The following is an 18,799-nucleotide window of genomic DNA, read 5'->3' as shown; positions in this document are numbered from 1 at the left end:
GTCGGTTTCTATTAGAAGTGGTCCAAGGAAGGAACGGTGGTGGACCAGCAAAAGGGTCATGGTGGCCAAAGCTCACTGATGCACATGGCAGCAAAGACCGGCCCGTGTGGTCTGATCCAACAGACGAGCTGCTGTAGCTCGAACTGCTAAAAATGTCGATGCTTGTTCTGATAGAAAGGTGTCAGAATACAGAGAGAGTCACAGTTTGCTGGGTTTGTGGCTACATAGCTGCAGGCCAGTGAGAGTGCTCATGCTGACTACTGTCCACCACCGAAAGCACCTACAGTGACCACAGAACAATGGAAGATGGTGGCCTAGTCTGATGAATCATGTTTTCCGGGTTTGCGCGTTGCTCACTTGGGGAACACCTGGCACCAGGATGCACACAAGCCCACCGAGATAATGTGATGCTCTGGGGAATGTTCTGCTGGCAAACCCTGGGTCCTACCATCCATGTGGATGGTGCTTTGGCACATAGCACCTACTTAAGCCTTTTTGCAGATCCTATATTCACCTTGCACAGGGACTCTATTACCACCTCCAAACCCCTTTTCGCCATAGTCCATATTGTTGTTTTTGAGATCTTTTAGCTGACTTCACTTTGTCTAATATAAAAATTTGGTTCATGAAGTATTTAAGCTAAGCAATGAGGACTGGGGCAAATACTGCATAACACAAAGAAGAGCAGTAGTTTACAACCTTACAGCAGTGAGTGGGAGCAGAGGCAGAGCAGAAGACGTGAAGGTCTCACTTTCAGTTTCACTGTCAAATGATGGCTAAATGCCTAAATAAATAAACAAATCAGGGATGCCATCATGAAAAACGTAAGAAATCTGATTTGAGAACAGTAAAACATTTTTAAATGAGTAAAGGGACTCCACAGATCAGATATTAAATGGCGTTCTACCAGCTTTGGTGGACATGTCTCAGTCTTAGCAGCTGTTATGCTGTTTGTGTTTTGATTAGAGCGTCGCCGGCGCCGCCAAACACAAACACACTTTTCACACAGCTGATTAAGTTGCTTACCAAAAATACAAACCGCAGATTTGTACCGTCCACATATTCACGTATGCTCAGTGCCCCTTAAGTACATTTACAGCAAGTAAATCAGTCTGCACTGTATTCCCACTGCACCCATATCCCCCTCGCTCTCTTCTTTTTCTTCCTTTATTTGTGCTTTTCTTCCTCCTTTCTATTCTCTGCTTTTCTTTCTTCATCTTTTCTGTTCTTCTTTCAGTTTGACCCCATGATTCTGCTCTTCACAGCATCCATCACGCCGTCTACATCACCCTCATTTTCCGTCTTGTTGTTTCTTGTTTTTCTCTTTCCTTTTACCTCCTTGTCACCGTCCTCTCCTCTTTTCTTTTCACTCACTCTCATCATTATCTCGAACTTTCTGGCACCTTAATTTCTTTCTCTGTGTCTGATGTTTTCCTTCTTACGTGTTCTTTTCTACCATCCCCTCTCCATATTTGTTGGGATTTACATTATTCTTGGGTTGATATTGTTCATTTTCGCTTTTCATTTCAAACTCTATTCTAGTCTAGTTTCAAAGCACATGTTTCCACATGTGCAGATCAGTTTATAAAAATAAAATTAAACCTGATTGGAGCCATCGCCCGTTTTAGGCTCTCATCGTTCCTTCATTATCCAAGTCAGACCATTTTACCATGGGCATTCAATTTGAGCAACATTCTGTGCCAAGCTGACCCATGTTGTGATCACTGGCAATGTTTTGCATGTTTCTTTGGACAAGTTCAGAGTGTTCAAGCCTGAAGGCATTATAAATGGTAAATGGACTGAATCCTAAATTCTGCTTTTCTACTTTGAGCCTCGTTCATCCATACAAGCTCTTTTTTTTTTTCTACACGTAAGTGCTTTTTATCGGACATTCACACTTCAATGAATACAACTCAGGGTTCAGTATCTTTCCCAAGGCATGCAAACTGGAGCAGCCAAGAATCGAACCACCATCTTTCCAATTAGTAGATAACCTGAGGTACAGTCACCCCCAACAGGCACCAGCAGGTCAGGAGTGAAACCAGGAGCACGTTTGTGAGTAAGTAAAGTAAAATTTTATTTATATAGTACCTTTCTAGATAAAAAGATCACAACATGCTTCACACAGGGATGACGAAGTATAAAACAAAAACAGACAAAAGTTAACAAAATGCAATTCTAAAAAGATGTGTTTTTAGCTGTTTTTTAAAAAAAGAACGACTGAGTCCACAGATCTTAAGCTCAGTGGGAGAGAGTTCCACAGTCTCGGGGCCACAGTGTCAAAAGCTCTGTCTCCCTTAGTAGTTTGTAGCTTTATCAGACATCCACAGGGTCAATCACAGCACGCTGTGATTAAGTCTCCCCTCAGGGCTAACAGGGAAGTGTTCAGTAACATCCTGAGGTGTCTAAGGAAGAACTTACCTTAACAGTTACCTGAACTAACACTGTGAGTCAATGTGATCTCAACATTTGGTTTCTTGGAAAAAAAAAAACTTTCTCAAATGAATCGCACCTTACATTTAATATCATCATCTTTCTTCTCGGTTTTGCCTTTCATCCTCCTCCCCTTCATTTGCTCCCCTTCTATCCTTTCGTACTTTCTCCTTGCTCTTCTACTTCTTTGCTTCCCCCGTTCAATTTTTCCAACATTTCACTCCTTCTACTCACTTTCTTTTGATGCTTTCTCACCCTCATCACCCCCTCCTTCCCTGCCCAATGCCTCAGTTTTACCCTCCTCCTCTGCCACTAAAGAAATGGAGGTGTAGAGAAGAAAAAGGAGGTGGGGGAGTGAAACCGCAGGACCACCTGAAGAGTGGAGTGATGAGATAAATATTCAAGATTCATTATCATCCCTGTGTGCACACAAAGCCGACCCACACATATGTTCCATGCAGGCTGCTACGGTGCGGAGGTCACGCTTGTCGTTTTTTGTTTTTTTTTTTTGGGGGGGGGGGTTTTTGGTACGTACGTGTGTGTGTGTGTGTGCATTCTTGTGTGGATGAGCCAACGTCAACATCATGGTCGTCTCTCGGTTGGTGAGGAGCGCTGCCGCAGCGTTTTCTTTCCACAGTTGCCGCGGTTACTGTGCGTCAGCTTGCTGTCCATCAAGCGAGGCTGCTAATTGGCCAAAAGGCCACGATCCTCATCCTCCCCTCATGAGTTTGGCTTTTCTTCGCTCTCTCCACCTCTTCGTCACATTCGTTTGTTTTTTCTTTCTTCACTTTGTTTCTTTTATTCACCTTCTGTCTTGAGTTTCTGCTCTTCTTCCATCCTTTGTGCCTCTCTACTTTTTGCTCTCCATCCTCTTTTTTTCGGTTGTATTTTTCTTCCTTTTAGTTTTAATATGAATTGCTTCTCTTGTTCTCTTTTCTGTGGGTTTGTTGTCTCAGAAGTCAAATTAAATATCTCTTTTGGCTTTCCACTTCGTCTCATCCCTCCTCTGTGCTTTTGCCTAGTCTCGTCCTTCTGCTTTGCTCCTCTTTCATTTTCCTCTCTCATCTTCACATCTCCCCTCCTCTCCTCTGCCTCCTCAGTCTTTCCTTCCTCTCCTCTTACAGCCGAGGTGACTCCAAGTTTACAGTCATAAACTTTTGACGTTAGCTTGATATTTTCATTTTGCTTGGAAGCCGTGAAGATTTTCCTCATTTGGTTGTGATGCAGAGAGAACAACCAATGCTTTAGAGTGTGTTAGTGTCTCACTAAGTGTGTATGTGCGTATGAATAATGAATTATTCCTAAGTGACCTGCCTGCTTCCCAGTTTGCCCAGTATTCTGGATTTCCATTCTCCAGTCTTGAGTGGCCCGGCCCTGTACTTAAACCCTAATCTCTGCATGTGTGTGTGTGTGTGTCTGTGTGTGTGTGTGTGTGTGTGTGTGTGTGTGTGTGTGTGTGTGTGTGTGTCTCTGTGTGTGTGTGTCATGTTTTCAGAGGACAAAAATGTGTCCAAACGTCATCTTGGCCCAATTAAGGAGCGACTGTCCCTTCACATCTTGAGGAAACTGGGATTGATACCCGAACATGTGGAAACCAGACCACTCTACAGCCCGCTCCAACCTGACATAGAGCAGGTAGCACGCACACACACAATCCTGCACTTGTGTGTGTGCTTAAGTTCTTCTCAGTTTCATCCTTTCCCACTTTTTTTTTCCTGAGCATTTTCTTACCTTTTGTTTGCTTGTCGGTGCTCTCTGTCAGGGGCGTCTGATGATGTGGGTTGACCTCTTCCCCAAGTCTCTGGGACTACCTGGACCGCCGTTCAACATCACGCCACGAAAGGCCAAAAAGTAGGAACACAAACACACAAATATGTCAAGAAAGGAAAAATCCATTTCCCGTTCTGATAACCAAAACAAGTCAATCAGTATCTGAGGTAATTGAATCTTTTTTTTTTCAGGTTCTTCCTGCGTTGCATCATCTGGAACACCAGTGATGTCATCCTGGATGATGTCAGCATCAGCGGGGAGAAGATGAGCGACATTTATGTCAAAGGGTAAGAGGAACAAATCATTTAACTTCAAAATAAAGAAAAATAAACTGGGTGAGGGTCACAATAACTGATTCTGTCTTTCAGCTGGCTCGACGGACATGAACACAACAAGCAGAAGACAGACGTCCACTACCGCTCTCTGGGAGGAGAGGGGAACTTCAACTACAGATTCCTGTTTCCCCTCAACTACTTACCAGCAGAGCAACTGTGCGTCGTTGACAAAAAGGTAACAACGAGCCCAAATACAGCTAAGGACCCTGTGTTTGGTTTGAATAAATTAGACCCACTGGGACATAAAATCCACTGTGGTCAGGCTGTGATTTCATGCCATCGTCATGATCTTTAAGACTAAATTTAGCAATCACTTGACAATAATTTATTATGCTGCATATGCGGTTTAGAAACCAACGAAGAGACGAGTGTTGAAAAGTTTGAAAGAAAGGTGTTCTGGGAATACTTATACTGGGCTTTGAAAGTTGTGTTTGGACACTGATACAATTAGGCTACCAATCTACATTTTCCCCTTCAATAAGTGGTGAGTAACTAATGCACTTTCTGTGAACTAACCTTTCAAGTAAATGTGAGGATTCCCATTTGGAAATGCCATCCATCCAGCTTGTTGTAACTTCGCCAGGGTATGATTTTAGCATCTGACCACCAAAGTAGAGGAAATGCAGGGACGAGCTACCCCTCAGTAGTTAAAGCACATGTACGTCATCACCTCTGTCACAGCGCACCACACAGTAGATTAAAAACCACAGAGGAGTCAGAATACTAGGATACTTTAACTTAAAACCGAGAAAGTTCTGAGTGACCTGATGACATTTTTAAGAGTAGTGTTGTTGCTACTATGCTAACTAATCTATGCTTCAATAACATTTGAAATTAATACTATTCCTGAAAATCATCCTGGAGCACAGATATTCCTGACATACTTGACGTTTTGAACATAAAAACACAGGGATAATGAGGTGTTTATAGTTTGTTACAATAATGAAATATTCACAGGCCTCAAGGGTTAAGGTGGGATGTACAGAAATGCAGAAATAATGTGCAAATTATTATAGAAAATGTATTCTATAGAGCAGCAGTCCTAAACCCCCGGCCACAGAGCGGTACCGGTCAATGAGTCACTTGGTACCGCGCCGCATGATTTGAGACTTGAAATTTATGGTTTTCAGGGTTTTTATCGTTAACTCGGTTTCCCTGGGTCTTTTCCCGTGTTGTAGTTGTGAGTCTTATTTTGAAAGAACTATTTACATGTTACCATAGTGACCAGAGAGCATTAAGGGGCAGAGGATGTTACTCTCAATGTTGTTGGCACATTTCAGGAGGACGCTGCATTTTTTTGTGTTGGTCATATCATTTTATTTTGTTGTATTTATCCGCGACACCTTAAAGGCCGGTCGGTGAAAATATTGTCTGACATTAAACAGGTCCGTGGCACAAAACAGGTTGTGGCTGCTATAGAACAACACATATTTGGAAGGAATGCCTGAGATGTATTGTAATCAGAGATGGGCAGTAACATGTTACAAGTAATGCATTACTGTAATCCGATTACTTTTTTCAAGTAACGAGTAAATTAAGGGATTACTATTGCAAAAAAGGTAATTCGATTATTGTTACTTTCCCGTAAGCACTCTGCGTTACTGCGTTACTAAAACCGTGATTTATTTATTTATTTTTTTTTGCAAGAATGTCTCATGACAATGATGTAAGCGAGTGCGACGTTCGTGACAACAGTATGGACGTACTGACCTTACTTTGAGTTTGATTCCATAAAAAGTGACAAAAACATTAGTGTTCGTTGTGCGTGGGAAGAAAACTTTACAGCGAAAAAAACCCCTAAACTTCTACGACGTAATGGGAAATTCACAGAGAAACTCGCAGATTCTTCCACTGACCGCAGCACACCTGCACCAGGGCAAACCTCCGCCTACCCCACTCCTGCTTTACAGGTGAAAATAGAGCAACAGGACCGCTAGTCTTTGACTTTATTTATTTTCTGCTGTGTTTCACTTGCATTTATTTGAAAGAGTGAGTGTAAACACAAAAAAACATATTTTATTTTATTTTATGTGCTGGAATGTGCAGAAAATAAATAAATGTTAAACAAATTTCTTCCAGTCAGAGAATGTTGCAGATAATTAAATTTTTGCTTGATGCATAAAGTTAAAAGATTAAAACTGATAAAGCAAGTTTTAAAAAGAGACTTTTCCATTTGATTACATTTTGTATGATGGATTATGTAGAAAAAGTAGAATTGGGCTGAAAACTCTATCGCTTTATCACCTATTCAGGTTGTAAATCATGTTTTTAAAAAGTAACTAAGTAACTAAGTAATTAATTACTTTTGAAAATAAGTAATCAGTAAAGTAATGGAATTACTTTTGGGTGAAGTAATCAGTAATTACTTACTGATTACTTTTTTGAAGTAACTTGACCAACACTGGTTGTAATATACCTTACTTTGTCATAAAGTGATGCAGAAAATTTACAAAATGATTCATAAAAGTTTGCAAATATGCAGAAAATTTGTTTGACCTGAAAATATCCTGATAAAGAAACCTCCACCTCCTTACCCCCATACTCCAGCCTATGTATTGATAACATTCAGTTCCTGCAAACAGACGCACACTGTAAACTTGTTCAGTTATAATGAAAAAAAACCTCGCTACAAGCCCCTTGCTCAGTCCAAAAAACAGCCTCAAATTTAGTTGAATCTTATCACCAGTTAGTTTCTATGAGCTGGAGACATGTGGCAAAACCATCACACCCAAACATGAGCCAGTGCACAAAGTTCGGTCAGGGGGAATTTCCGAGGCGAGGCCGTCCCTCCAGAGTCCTCTAACGAATCTACTGTGGCCTTCAGTTAACAAAAATAATGATGTGACAATTTAACAAGAAAGAGTTGTGAGTTAAATGTTGTTGAATCTCTGAGACTCAACAATAACACTGAGTGAAGAGCTAAAATAACATCACTCCCGAAAACTGGAATAACAACCCGGCTGTCATTTGCTTTTCTTGGCATGAGCCAGAGGCTCTTTAGCCGCTCGCGGCCGACATGTTTTACGATGGCATTCTCTCACTTGCAGCAGCATCTTCAATCAGCAAGCGGCTGAACAGACGAGAGGGAGTTTTAAATGAAAAACTCCGCTGGGCGGAGAGAGCCTCAGCTCGAAAACAGAGCTGCGGCCAGAATCTGAGTTTATGAAGCCAGAAACCTCAGCGGTTGGTGATATAATCACTGAGTCACAGGAACAAATCAGCGGCGCTATCAACACTCTGCAGTCTTGCTGTGTGATGGTCGGATGGGGTGTGTGGAAGGAAAAGTCACACTTGTTGTCTTTTCCAGCTTGATTAGTTCAACCATGTCACCATGACGTCTGTTTTTCTGACTTCAGCCTTAAAATTCAGCCTTCAATTGTAATGTCAATCTATCATTCAGTTTAATGATTAAAATGTTTAAATATACCTTTCGCGTTCCCTCACAGCGCAGTGTGATATCTGAAGTGTTCTCCTTGTGTCTGACCAGAACTCCAACCCACTCAGATTGACTCGCACATAAACCAAAGGACTGAAAGTCAAGTAGTGATGGAGTTGTCAATGTACAATTCAGTGTGGTAACTGGGAATGTGATTTTTAGGCAAATTAATTAAAAAAACAAAAACAGATTAGTCATTTTGGGGAGATTTCCCTGAATTTTAACACTTTGGATCGCCAAAACCTTTGGTGCCTCACCGATCATTTGCATAATGGGAGGACAGCGGATGAAATGTAGCCTCTTGATGCTCAATAATCCAGGTAAAGAAATCCGAACGATTTGATTCAGTTTGTCTGAACACCACACTTTCAGCAGGAGAAACATTTCCTCACTCATCCATTTGGATGTTCCAATAATATAATTTTGCTGAGTTGATATCTGTTAATAAAATAATGAACAACTAGGGAAACTAGAGACACAGGCATTATTAAGCATTGCAGGCCCATTAACATCACTAACAGAGGTCATTAAAATATTTTCCTAGCAGCAGATCAAGTATATTAGTAAGACAGCATTGCTCGCCAGTGAAAGCAAACAAATTTATCCAAACTGGAATATTCTCCATTTTTCTTCACAATCAGTGGCGTTGCCTTGGCCTCCAGTAAGGCTGTGAAGGATGTTGGGATTGTTAACCAGGATATGTCTTTCAATGTCGGCAACAAATATGTGCATTTGTGCAACATCTCTAAAATTAGAAACTTATTGACTCAGAGTGATGCTGAAAAACTAGTTCATTCAGGTTAAAATACTGAAAAACCATCAGCTGATCCAAAATCCTGAAGTGAGAGTACTGACAGGGAGCAGAAAGAGAAAGCACATTGACTCTTTTTGATTGGCTCCACTGGAGACTCTTGAGCTACACCCTGTAGGCACACCAGCAGTTTGAGAATTTTACCGCCCTTTGAAGCACGACTGACCAATAACATTGCTCCAGTGCTTTTGTTACAGGTGTTTCAAATTCTTTAATTAACTATGATTTTGAAATTGATTTCCCGTGCGTGCCTTGTTTGCACAGATTTTCCATATCAAACTCTTTGACAGTGTTTAAGACATTTACACACCTGTCAAATTTTGCCACTGTAAGTATACTTGTTTTGTTACTGAAACTTGACAATGCCCAAAGAACAAAGGCACACTAGCTGAATTTATTTATGCTGTATGTAGTTCAGCTCCATCATTAACTCAGGACGATGAGTGAAGGAAGTTGGAAAGAAGACAAAACGAGTTTCTGCACTTAGCACTCTGGCAACAAAATGACAAGCTGATGGCTGCTGATTGCTGCTGCTAGATACTGCAGCAGTTTGACACACACACCCACACCCACACACACACATATAGACGTCCCACCCTGACTTGTGACATCTGTGAAGTGATAACTTGGATGTATGTAGTTTGTAGATGAAGTGAGCCAAGGAGCTTACAAAGCTTTAAGAGCGACACACGCACACACAGAGGGTGTAGTGCGTTTACTGTAACAGGATGGCGACTACCTAACCCTGGCACATGTATGTACAGACAGAGTAGAGCTGTGGAGACCTGGCTTCTGTGGTCTTGTTCCGCTAACCGTAAATAAAGGTCTGTTGTTCTATTCAACTAACTGGCCTCCGAGTTGTCCCTCCAGATGCTAAGAAAAATTACAGTGGAACCCCGACTTACAAATACCCCATTTAACGAAAAATTCAAGTTACGAAGGCACTGAACGGCAATATTTCTGCCCGTGTTACGGCAAAATGCTCGCGTAACGAAATCCGCTGACTCTGATTGGCTAAGCCTACAATGCCCACAATGCCTTCCGAATCATGTGACAACCCCTTGGCTTTTGTAATTGCGCTTCGCTGTTCCACTTGAACGACATATTGTTGTTCTAGTTATCAATTAGCCTATAGCCTATCGTTCAGCATCGCCTCACTCAAAAGGCGCGATCGGTGCTTCAACTTGTGGGGCGATCGTGGCTCAAGAGTTGGGAGTTCAGCTTGTAATCGGAAGGTTGCTGGTTCGAGTCCCGACTTGGACAGTCTTGGTCGTTTTGTCCTTGGGCAAGAGACTTAACCCGTTGCCTACTGGTGGTGGTCAGAGGGTCTAGTGGCGCCAGTGTCTGGCAGCCTCACCTCTGTCAGTGCTCCCCAGGGTGGCTGTGGCTACAATGTAGCTTGCCATCACCAGTGTGTGAATGACTGGATATGTAAAGCGCTTTGGGGTCCTTTGGGACTAGTAAAGCGCTATATAAATACAGACCATTTACCATTTGCGAAAATTTTCGACTTACGAAAGACCCTCGGGAACATTTTGTAAGTCGGGGTTCCGCTGTATGTATCACACAACCACTTGGTGAATGGTTGTTGGAGGTTTCCTCTCTGTCGCTAGGAGAATTTGCCAGCTAGCGACAGCTACGTCCAAAAAGAGGCGAGGAAGTATACAGTGTCGCACACAGAAAACATATGTGTAATTTCTTCTTCTTTCCTACGGGTGACAAAAACTAAATTCAAATGTCTGCTCTCAGTTATAAAAATGTTCACCTAACATAAGATGAAGGAGCAAACTATCCAAATGTATTTGAGTTTTTTTCTGTAGCACACTGCAAATATGTTTTGTTTTTGTTTTGTTTTTAATGCCTTTTAGTTCAATATTTTAAAACAACAGTTTCTGGATATGTACTCACTTTGCGAGCCAGCCTCTAGTGTCCACATGAGGAACTACCAGTCCACAAATGTCATCAACTCTGTTATCCAGTCAGTGGGTCAGCATTTAATGGCTTCAGGTCATTTAAAACAATATTCAGCCCCTGAAAGAGGGTCTCAGACTAAAACCTGCTACCCCCTCGACCTGATCGTACTGAGTGGGGGTATGCCCTGCCTCCATGATGCCACCATGATGGCACCGCAACACCAGCATGAAAAGGAATGAACAGATCCTGGGATTATTGCTCCACAGTAACAGACACGAAAGAGTCAGAGGGAGAAAATTAATATTTGCATTCAAAGGTTGCCAAGTGCAACTTTTTGTTTGTGGAAAATCTCCTTGCTATATTAAGTAACAGCAACATGCTGTCGTATTCTGCAAATCACAGAGGGGGGTAATTTTAATTCAGGTGTGAAAAGCCGTACTTTATGTCAGCATAACAAAGTCTCACAAGCAGATAAAAAGGACGACTGAGCGAATGGAAAGAGAAAGAGAGGAACTTGATGTGCAGCAGCTGCACAGTGAAGCCCATTAGCACAAAGGTGAGATGGGATCAGTTTCTGTCTGCCAGTGTGGCGTGAATTTACCAGAGGCCATAATAGCTATACTGTAACACACACCACGCACACACACAGACTTCCAGTATGGAAGTGGAGATGCAGTGAGACCTGTGCTGATGGAGTGGCTGCAACATCTTTCAGCACAATTTGAGAACATTTAGAGAAGAATGAAGCAGACTTTTAAAGGTAAATCACTTTCTATTATTATTATCCTTATGAAATCTAATTTCCAAGAGAGACCTGGTCAATAGGCAGCAAACGTAACAACAAATTGCATAACAAGTAGAAACCCAAATATTCAGTACAAACCAGTGAGCATGTGTGAATCATATGCAATAGCAGGTCATTAAGGGCGACATTAAAAACAGTAACACTGACCAAAAGATTTATTCTATCGCTCCTTTAAAATAGATATAAAGCTGCTGAGTAGCTGGATAGTGGTGGTAGTGGTAAGACTACACGGATCCCAGGACACACTGATGAGAGTTGGCCTACGGGAACAAGAAGACGCAAGTGGGCAAGTTATGAGAACACCTCGCTGTGGGAATGTTAGTACACTTGTAACCCCAAATTCAAATTTTATTTGTCACATACACAGTCATACACAGTACGATATGCAGTGAAATGCTTAGACAACTGCTCGTGACCTAAAGAAAAAAAGACTATGAATAGGATAGGAAATAAATATGAAAATTAAAATGAAGGGTAAATTTAGCTAAGAAGGAATAAAATAGAATATAAAAATTAAAGTTAAAAATAAAATAACTGTACAACAAAATACACAATATAGAAATATATATATATATATATATATAGATAGATAGATAGATAGATAGATAGATAGATAGATAGAACAATAACAGCAGCTGTACAAGTACTAAATGGTATGAAGAAATATAAAGTCCAGGGTTGTGCAAGCGGAAGGGGTTACATGAATAGGATGAAGGACCTATGAAATCTTCAATACCAAACACAAATTCTACAGCAAGGGGAGCCAGGATGACGGGTGAAAGGGGAGATATCATCACCTCCACCCGAGATTAGGTACCAAGCCCCAAGTTCGATGGAAGAAGAAGGGATGAGTGTGAGAGGAACGGACCTGAAAGAGAGTTCATCGGGATAGATAGATATTTTAGTGCTGTCAGCGTTACTCTCGTTAAAATGACGTTAACACCATAACTGCATTAACGCGGCAAATCTCCGTTAACGAGCTTACCCCGCGCGTGGGGCTACACGGCGTCAACGCGTTTGCACGGTTAGCTCATGCTAGAAAACAAATATTATATTAAAGGTGCATGGTTTTCTTATTGTGCCCTCAATGCTAAATCTTAAAATTGCATTATGTAAGCTACAAAATGTCAGGTATACAAAACAATGGTGTTGCACATAACTTGCTGGAAATGTGTGGATGCTACACCGATAGCTACGGTAAAAACTTTTGATAGCTATTGTGAAAAAAGCGCAGATTTGGATTAGATCTTCCCTACACGCACAAAAATCAGTCACACTCACTGATTCCTTTCACCTCTAGTGGACTGGATTCACACAGCAATTACAAAGTGGAGCTCTGTTACTGTTACAGACACTTCACGTTAAAAATGGTTCCTTAAGGTTGGAGTCTTTGACTTTAATGAAATCCCCACCAGTGATGTAGTCAGTGCAGCCATGAGTGGTGACAAACCTCCAAACTCCATGTGATAAACCTGCTGGTACCTCCAGCATTATGTATGTTTTTCTCAGCCTGAAATGGACACAGCTGAGGAGAAATAGGTTTATGATATTTAGGTAAACAAATTTATTCTTAAATCTTTTCATAATTTCCATTTCATATCACAATGTATTTGCTCCATATCTCCATATAACCCATTTATAGATGAATTTTTTAAATATATATTTTTATTTGTAATTTTTCCATGTATTGTTTGAGTTCTTTTCTTTCTTTCAACATTTCTTTCTTTCGCTGACAGCCTTGTCAGCTGGCATGTTTTCCAAGCACCAAGCGGTTGTTTCAGTCTTTAATGGACATAAATAAAAAGGTAGATCTTCTTTCAGGGCTTCTATAACCCAAGTGTTGACCCTGTACCTCTGTACAAGAATAAACAAAATGAATCAGAATTCATGTTTTGAGGATCTATCATTGAAAGAAGGAACCTGGTGTTATAAAATTGCAGCTGTTTCCCATTTTCTGCCTTCTGTTTGTGTGCAGGAACATTTCTGGAGTCTGGATAAAGCCGAGACTAAACTGGCTCCTAAACTGACCATTCAGATCTGGGACAACGACAAGTTCTCCTTTGACGACTACCTAGGTAAAAACCATCACTTTGACTGTCTGTGTTTGTTTTTTCTGGCGTGCCACATTGTGTTTACTGTGAAAATGAGGTGAGGTCTTTAAAAAAAAATCATGATTTATCTCATCCTGCTGTCACAGCTGGTTGGTCCCAGAGATTTTAGACCCATGATGTGTGGTAAAAACATAATTGGATTTCCTTCACGAAACTTCAGTGAAATCAAAGTCGGACTAAAAGCCATTTCTTCTGTTCGTTGATTTACTGTAAAACGTGTAAATGGATCCCTATTCTCCAGGTCAGAAACACATGTGCTCGACTTTGGATGGTTTAAATGCACTTAACTCATTTGTGTATGACATTTAGACAGATTTCCCCTCATTTCTGGCTCAAGGTTTAGAGGTAAATATATCCAGGGAACCATATGTGCGATGTACGAACAGCTACTGTGATAACATTTATCTTTAGAATTAGCACTCGCCCGTTTCCACTGTGTCTGCACATTTTACAGCAAGGGAGGGGCTGCTTTTTCTGCTTTTTTTTTTTTCTCGAGTCTCAAGCTGTCCAAATTCTGCCTTTCCTTCACCCCTAACGCTGCCCCAGCCCATTCCCTTAAAATAACTTACCACCGAGATTCTCCCCTTTCGCTCCCCCTGCATGGGTTCAGCTTCTCTTCTTTATTTTTGCCAAAGAAGGGAGGATGACAGTCTGTGGACGGAGCGTCCCTCTGCGGTGAGAGACAAGGAGGAAGATGAGGAATCCAGATTCTGACCTGTTCCTGTCTGTCACCGTCTCGCTCTGCTGCAGCGTTTTCTCCCGCTCGACTTTATTCACCTCATAGAGTCTGCGGGTGTGTGGCCACCTCAAAGCATTTTTTCCATGCCTGCCTGTCTTCAGCTCGTCGGCTCGGACCGCCGACTGTTAATCTTCCTGCACGGTGTGCGGGTCAGACACGAGCCATTTTCCTGCGGTTGTACTGTCAAACTGAAGCTAACTCTGGAAAAACACTTCCAGTGGATCTCTGGTCTCTCTTCAGCCCACAACTTAATGTCAACAAAGATCAAACCTTTTACTAGCTACCCTTCACCACAGGGTCGCCAATAATTCACTCAGCGCACGCTCGATAATTAGTCATTCAGAAAAACTGGCTAAACAGACAGCTGAATCTGCTGAGTTTTAGAGATCTAAGCCTGGCTTGCTCCAAAATATCCATCTCCTCCAACCCTGCTTTAACAAATACAGAGTTCAGGCTGTAAAATATTTCACTGCACGAAAAGTGCAGTTTATCGGCTAACAGAAAACTCCCGGGAATTGTCGTGGTTGACATAGTTTGACTTCCTGGCAGATTTATGGATGTTCACCTGGCAGAAAGTTGGTTTTTTTTTCCTCCATTGTTTGTGTGATCTTTACATCGTCTCATGAGATGTTAAACCTTGAGCCAATCATAGCTTGACATTTTCATATCTAGTACAATGTCATTAGGAAAGAGCTGCAAGGGAAACAACATGAAGAGAAACAAGAGGATATCATTGGTTAATGTTGTTGCACGAAAAGGTGCCCTATCGAGAGTTTACACTGCATGTTTCCCCAGCTTTTATTATTCTGATCCATCAAGGTGGGACAATGAAGTCATTTTTTATATTCACAAGTGTAAAGCTAATGCTAACTATCCGTGCACCATCGTCTTCAATTCAATTCAATTCAATTCAATTTTATTTATATAGCGCCAAATCACAACACAAGTCGCCTCAAGGCGCTTCATAGATACAGAGAAAAAAACCCAACAATCATATGACCCATGAGCAAGCACTTTGGCAACAGTGGGAAGGAAAAACTCCCTTTTAACAGGAAGAAACCTCCGGCAGAACCAGGCTCAGGGAGGGGCGGCCATCTGCTGCGACCGGTTGGGGTGAGAGAAGGAAGACAGGATAAAAGACATGCTGTGGAAGAGAGACAGAGGTTAATAACAGATATGATTCAATGCAGAGAGGTCTGTTAATACATAGTGAGTGAGAAAGGTGACTGGAAAGGAAAAACTCAATGCATCATGGGAATCCCCCGGCAGCCTATGTCTATTGCAGCATAACTAAGGGAGGATTCAGGGTCACCTGGTCCAGCCCTAACTATATGCTTTAGCAAAAAGGAAAGTTTGAAGCCTAATCTTAAAAGTAGAGATAGTGTCTGTCTCCCGAATCCAAACTGGAAGCTGGTTCCATAGAAGAGGTGCCTGAAAACTGAAGGCTCTCCCTCCCATTCTACTTTTAAATACTCTAGGAACAACAAGTAGGCCTGCAGAGCGAGAGCGAAGTGCTCTAATAGGGTGATATGGTACTACAAGGTCATTGAGATAAGATGGGGCCTGATTATTTAAGACCTTGTATGTGAGGAGCAGGATTTTGAATTCAATTCTGGATTTAACAGGAAGCCAATGAAGGGAAGCCAATACAGGAGAAATATGCTCTCTCTTTCTAGTCCCTGTCAGTACTCTTGCTGCAGCGTTTTGGATTAGCTGAAGGCTTTTCAGTGAGTTTTTTGGACATCCTGATAATAATGAATTACAGTAGTCCAGCCTGGAAATAATAAATGCATGAACTAGTTTTTCAGCGTCACTCTGAGACAGGATATTTCTAATTTTAGAGATGTTGCGCAAATGGAAGAACGCAGTCTTACATATTTGTTTAATATGTGCATTGAAGGACATGTCCTGGTCAAAAATGACTCCAAGGTTCCTCACAGCGTTACTGGAGGCCAAGGTAATGCCATCCAGAGTAAGAATCTGCTTAGATACCATATTTCTAGGCTTTTCAGGGCCGAGTACAATAACCTCAGTTTTATCTGAATTAAGAAGCAGTAAGTTAGCGGCCATCCAGATTTTTATGTCTTTAAGACATTCCTGCAGTTTAACTAATTGGTGTGTGTTATCTGGCTTCATGGACAGATAGAGCTGGGTGTCATCTGCATAGCAGTGAAAATGTATGCTATGTCTTCTAATGATACTGCCTAAGGGAAGCATGTATAATGTAAACAGAATTGGTCCTAGCACTGAACCCTGTGGAACTCCATAATTAACCTCAGTGTGTGAAGAGGACTCTCCATTTACATGCACAAACTGGAGTCTATTAGATAGATATGATACAAACCACTGCAGTGCAGTACCTGTAATACCTACAGCATGTTCTAATCGCTCTAATAGGATATTATGGTCGACAGTATCGAATGCTGCACTGAGGTCTAGCAGGACAAGCACAGAGATGAGTCCACTGTCAGAGGCCATAAGAAGATCATTTGTAACCTTCACTAAAGCTGTTTCTGTGCTGTGATGAGCTCTGAAACCTGACTGAAACTCTTCAAATAAACCATTCCTCTGCAGATGATCTGTTAGCTGTTTGACAACTACTCTTTCAAGGATTTTTGATATGAAAGGAAGGTTGGAGATTGGCCTATAATTAGCTAAGACTGCTGGGTCTAGAGATGGCTTTTTGAGTAAAGGTTTAACTACAGCTAGCTTGAAGGCCTGTGGTACATAGCCGATTATTAGAGATAGGTTGATCATATTTAAGATCGAAGAATTAATTAATGGCAGGACTTCTTTGAGCAGTTTTGTAGGAATGGGGTCTAAAAGACACGTTGATGGCTTGGAGGAAGTAATTATTGAAGTTAACTCAGAAAGATCAATTGGAGAAAAAGAGTCTAACTTAACCTCAATGGTACTAAAAACTTATAAAAGATTCGAGCACTACAGGCTTGAGCAATAATAACAACCCCCATCATAAGCTGACAGTAGAACAAAGTATTCTGCTTATTACTAAGTCTTAAACTGAGTAGTTAAGTAGACCTTTTTGGGCCTGAGTAACTATATGTGCCATTGTGACCTTTTAATTCATAAAAACGTTTCCTAGTGTGAATTTTTGAATTGAGCCGTTCTCAAAGAGTATGAAATTAAGCAGCAAATGTATGTGTGAGAGCAGGAGAAATACTTACAAATCAAACACTTTTCATCTCTTTGTGAGGTGGATTGTGGGTAATGAGTTTTCTTCCTGCTAAGGTGGCTGTTGTGTCATTGTTGTTTAGTTTAATCTGCTTGGTGGCTGTATTTTTTCACATTCTAACAAAGCCCCTTTTCCATTATGTGTGTGGCTGTCGTCATAGCAACACGTCTGAGCGTCCCGCAACATAATCAATATGCGACATGAATGCTACAAAATCAATTGATAATCCTGGGGCTGGATAGTTTAGACGTTTTAATGTAGGAAAAAAAAGGAAAATATCAGACATCAGTATATTCAGCAGGTGTTGTTATCATCATTATTCATTTATTGTGTATATGAGTCTGTCTAACTGTAGTGTGCTTGTTTCTTTAGGTCACCTGGTGATGGACCTGAACCACATGTTGCGTCCAGCAAAGTCTCCAGAGAAGTGTACTCTTCAGGTGCTCGACCAGCCACCGGACAAACTGGTGTCTCTGTTTGAACAGAAGACCGTCAAAGGCTGGTGGCCCTGCACCTGCGAGAACAATGGAGAGAAGATCATCGCTGTGAGAGCACAAACACACACACAACCATTTTCAACAGGGTGCGAAAACATATAAGCCCACTGCATGCTTCAGGCTCATGAAACAAATTTTAATGATAGATCAAAGTAAACCAAGTCCATGCCAAATGCAAGAAAATCTTGAAATATTTGTAATTCATATGCCATACAGTTATTTATCAAACACTGGCACTGAGTATTTTACTTTGTATTGACATGAAGTTTAAAATTCCCAATAAAGACAAAGTAAAGTAAACATCATTCAGCCTCTGAGCAATAACCGTTTTACCCACCTGCCAGTCGTGCCTACTTTGTTCTCTGAAGAAAGGATGAGACAAACTATGTTTTTGCTGCCTCCATTTCAGGGGAAGGTGGAGATGTCTCTGGAGATAGTGACAGAGCAGGAGCAAGAGGAGAGACCAGCCGGCCTCGGCAGAGATGAACCCAACATGAACCCTCACCTGGAGGAGCCTCAGTGAGTCTACACACACACACACTAAAAACCACACACACAAATATAGTTTCTCATTCTTGTCTTTTCTTCTCTCAGGCGTCCAGAGACATCCTTCCTGTGGTTCTCCTCCCCTTACAAGACCCTCAAATACATCCTGTGGAGACGGTTCAAGTGGTTCATCATTCTCTTCATTTTCCTCTTCTTCATTATCCTCTTCCTTGGAGTCTTCCTCTACTCCTTCCCGGCAAGTTTTAGAG

At 41.4% G+C, this 18,799-nt stretch overlaps 1 protein-coding gene across 1 annotated transcript in view; it reads left to right on the top strand.

Annotated features, from left to right (window-relative positions):
- dysf (dysferlin, limb girdle muscular dystrophy 2B (autosomal recessive)) overlaps positions 1–18,799 on the top strand; it is a 106,796-nt gene that overhangs the window by 85,003 nt on the left and 2,994 nt on the right. Inside the window, exons 48-55 of the mRNA XM_013915250.1 lie at positions 3,929–4,068; positions 4,196–4,284; positions 4,395–4,490; positions 4,572–4,713; positions 13,480–13,579; positions 17,920–18,092; positions 18,454–18,563; positions 18,639–18,786. Of these exons, the coding sequence (XP_013770704.1) occupies positions 3,929–4,068; positions 4,196–4,284; positions 4,395–4,490; positions 4,572–4,713; positions 13,480–13,579; positions 17,920–18,092; positions 18,454–18,563; positions 18,639–18,786 (998 nt within the window). The remainder of the gene's footprint in view (positions 1–3,928; positions 4,069–4,195; positions 4,285–4,394; positions 4,491–4,571; positions 4,714–13,479; positions 13,580–17,919; positions 18,093–18,453; positions 18,564–18,638; positions 18,787–18,799) is intronic.

The sequence above is a fragment of the Pundamilia nyererei genome, unplaced genomic scaffold, assembly GCF_000239375.1.
Source record: "Pundamilia nyererei isolate P.nyererei 1_Seehausen unplaced genomic scaffold, PunNye1.0 scaffold00277, whole genome shotgun sequence".
Taxonomy (NCBI): Eukaryota; Metazoa; Chordata; class Actinopteri; order Cichliformes; family Cichlidae; genus Pundamilia; species Pundamilia nyererei.
Note: the sequence above shows the minus strand (reverse complement) of the source record. Positions and strands in the feature narration are given on the sequence as shown.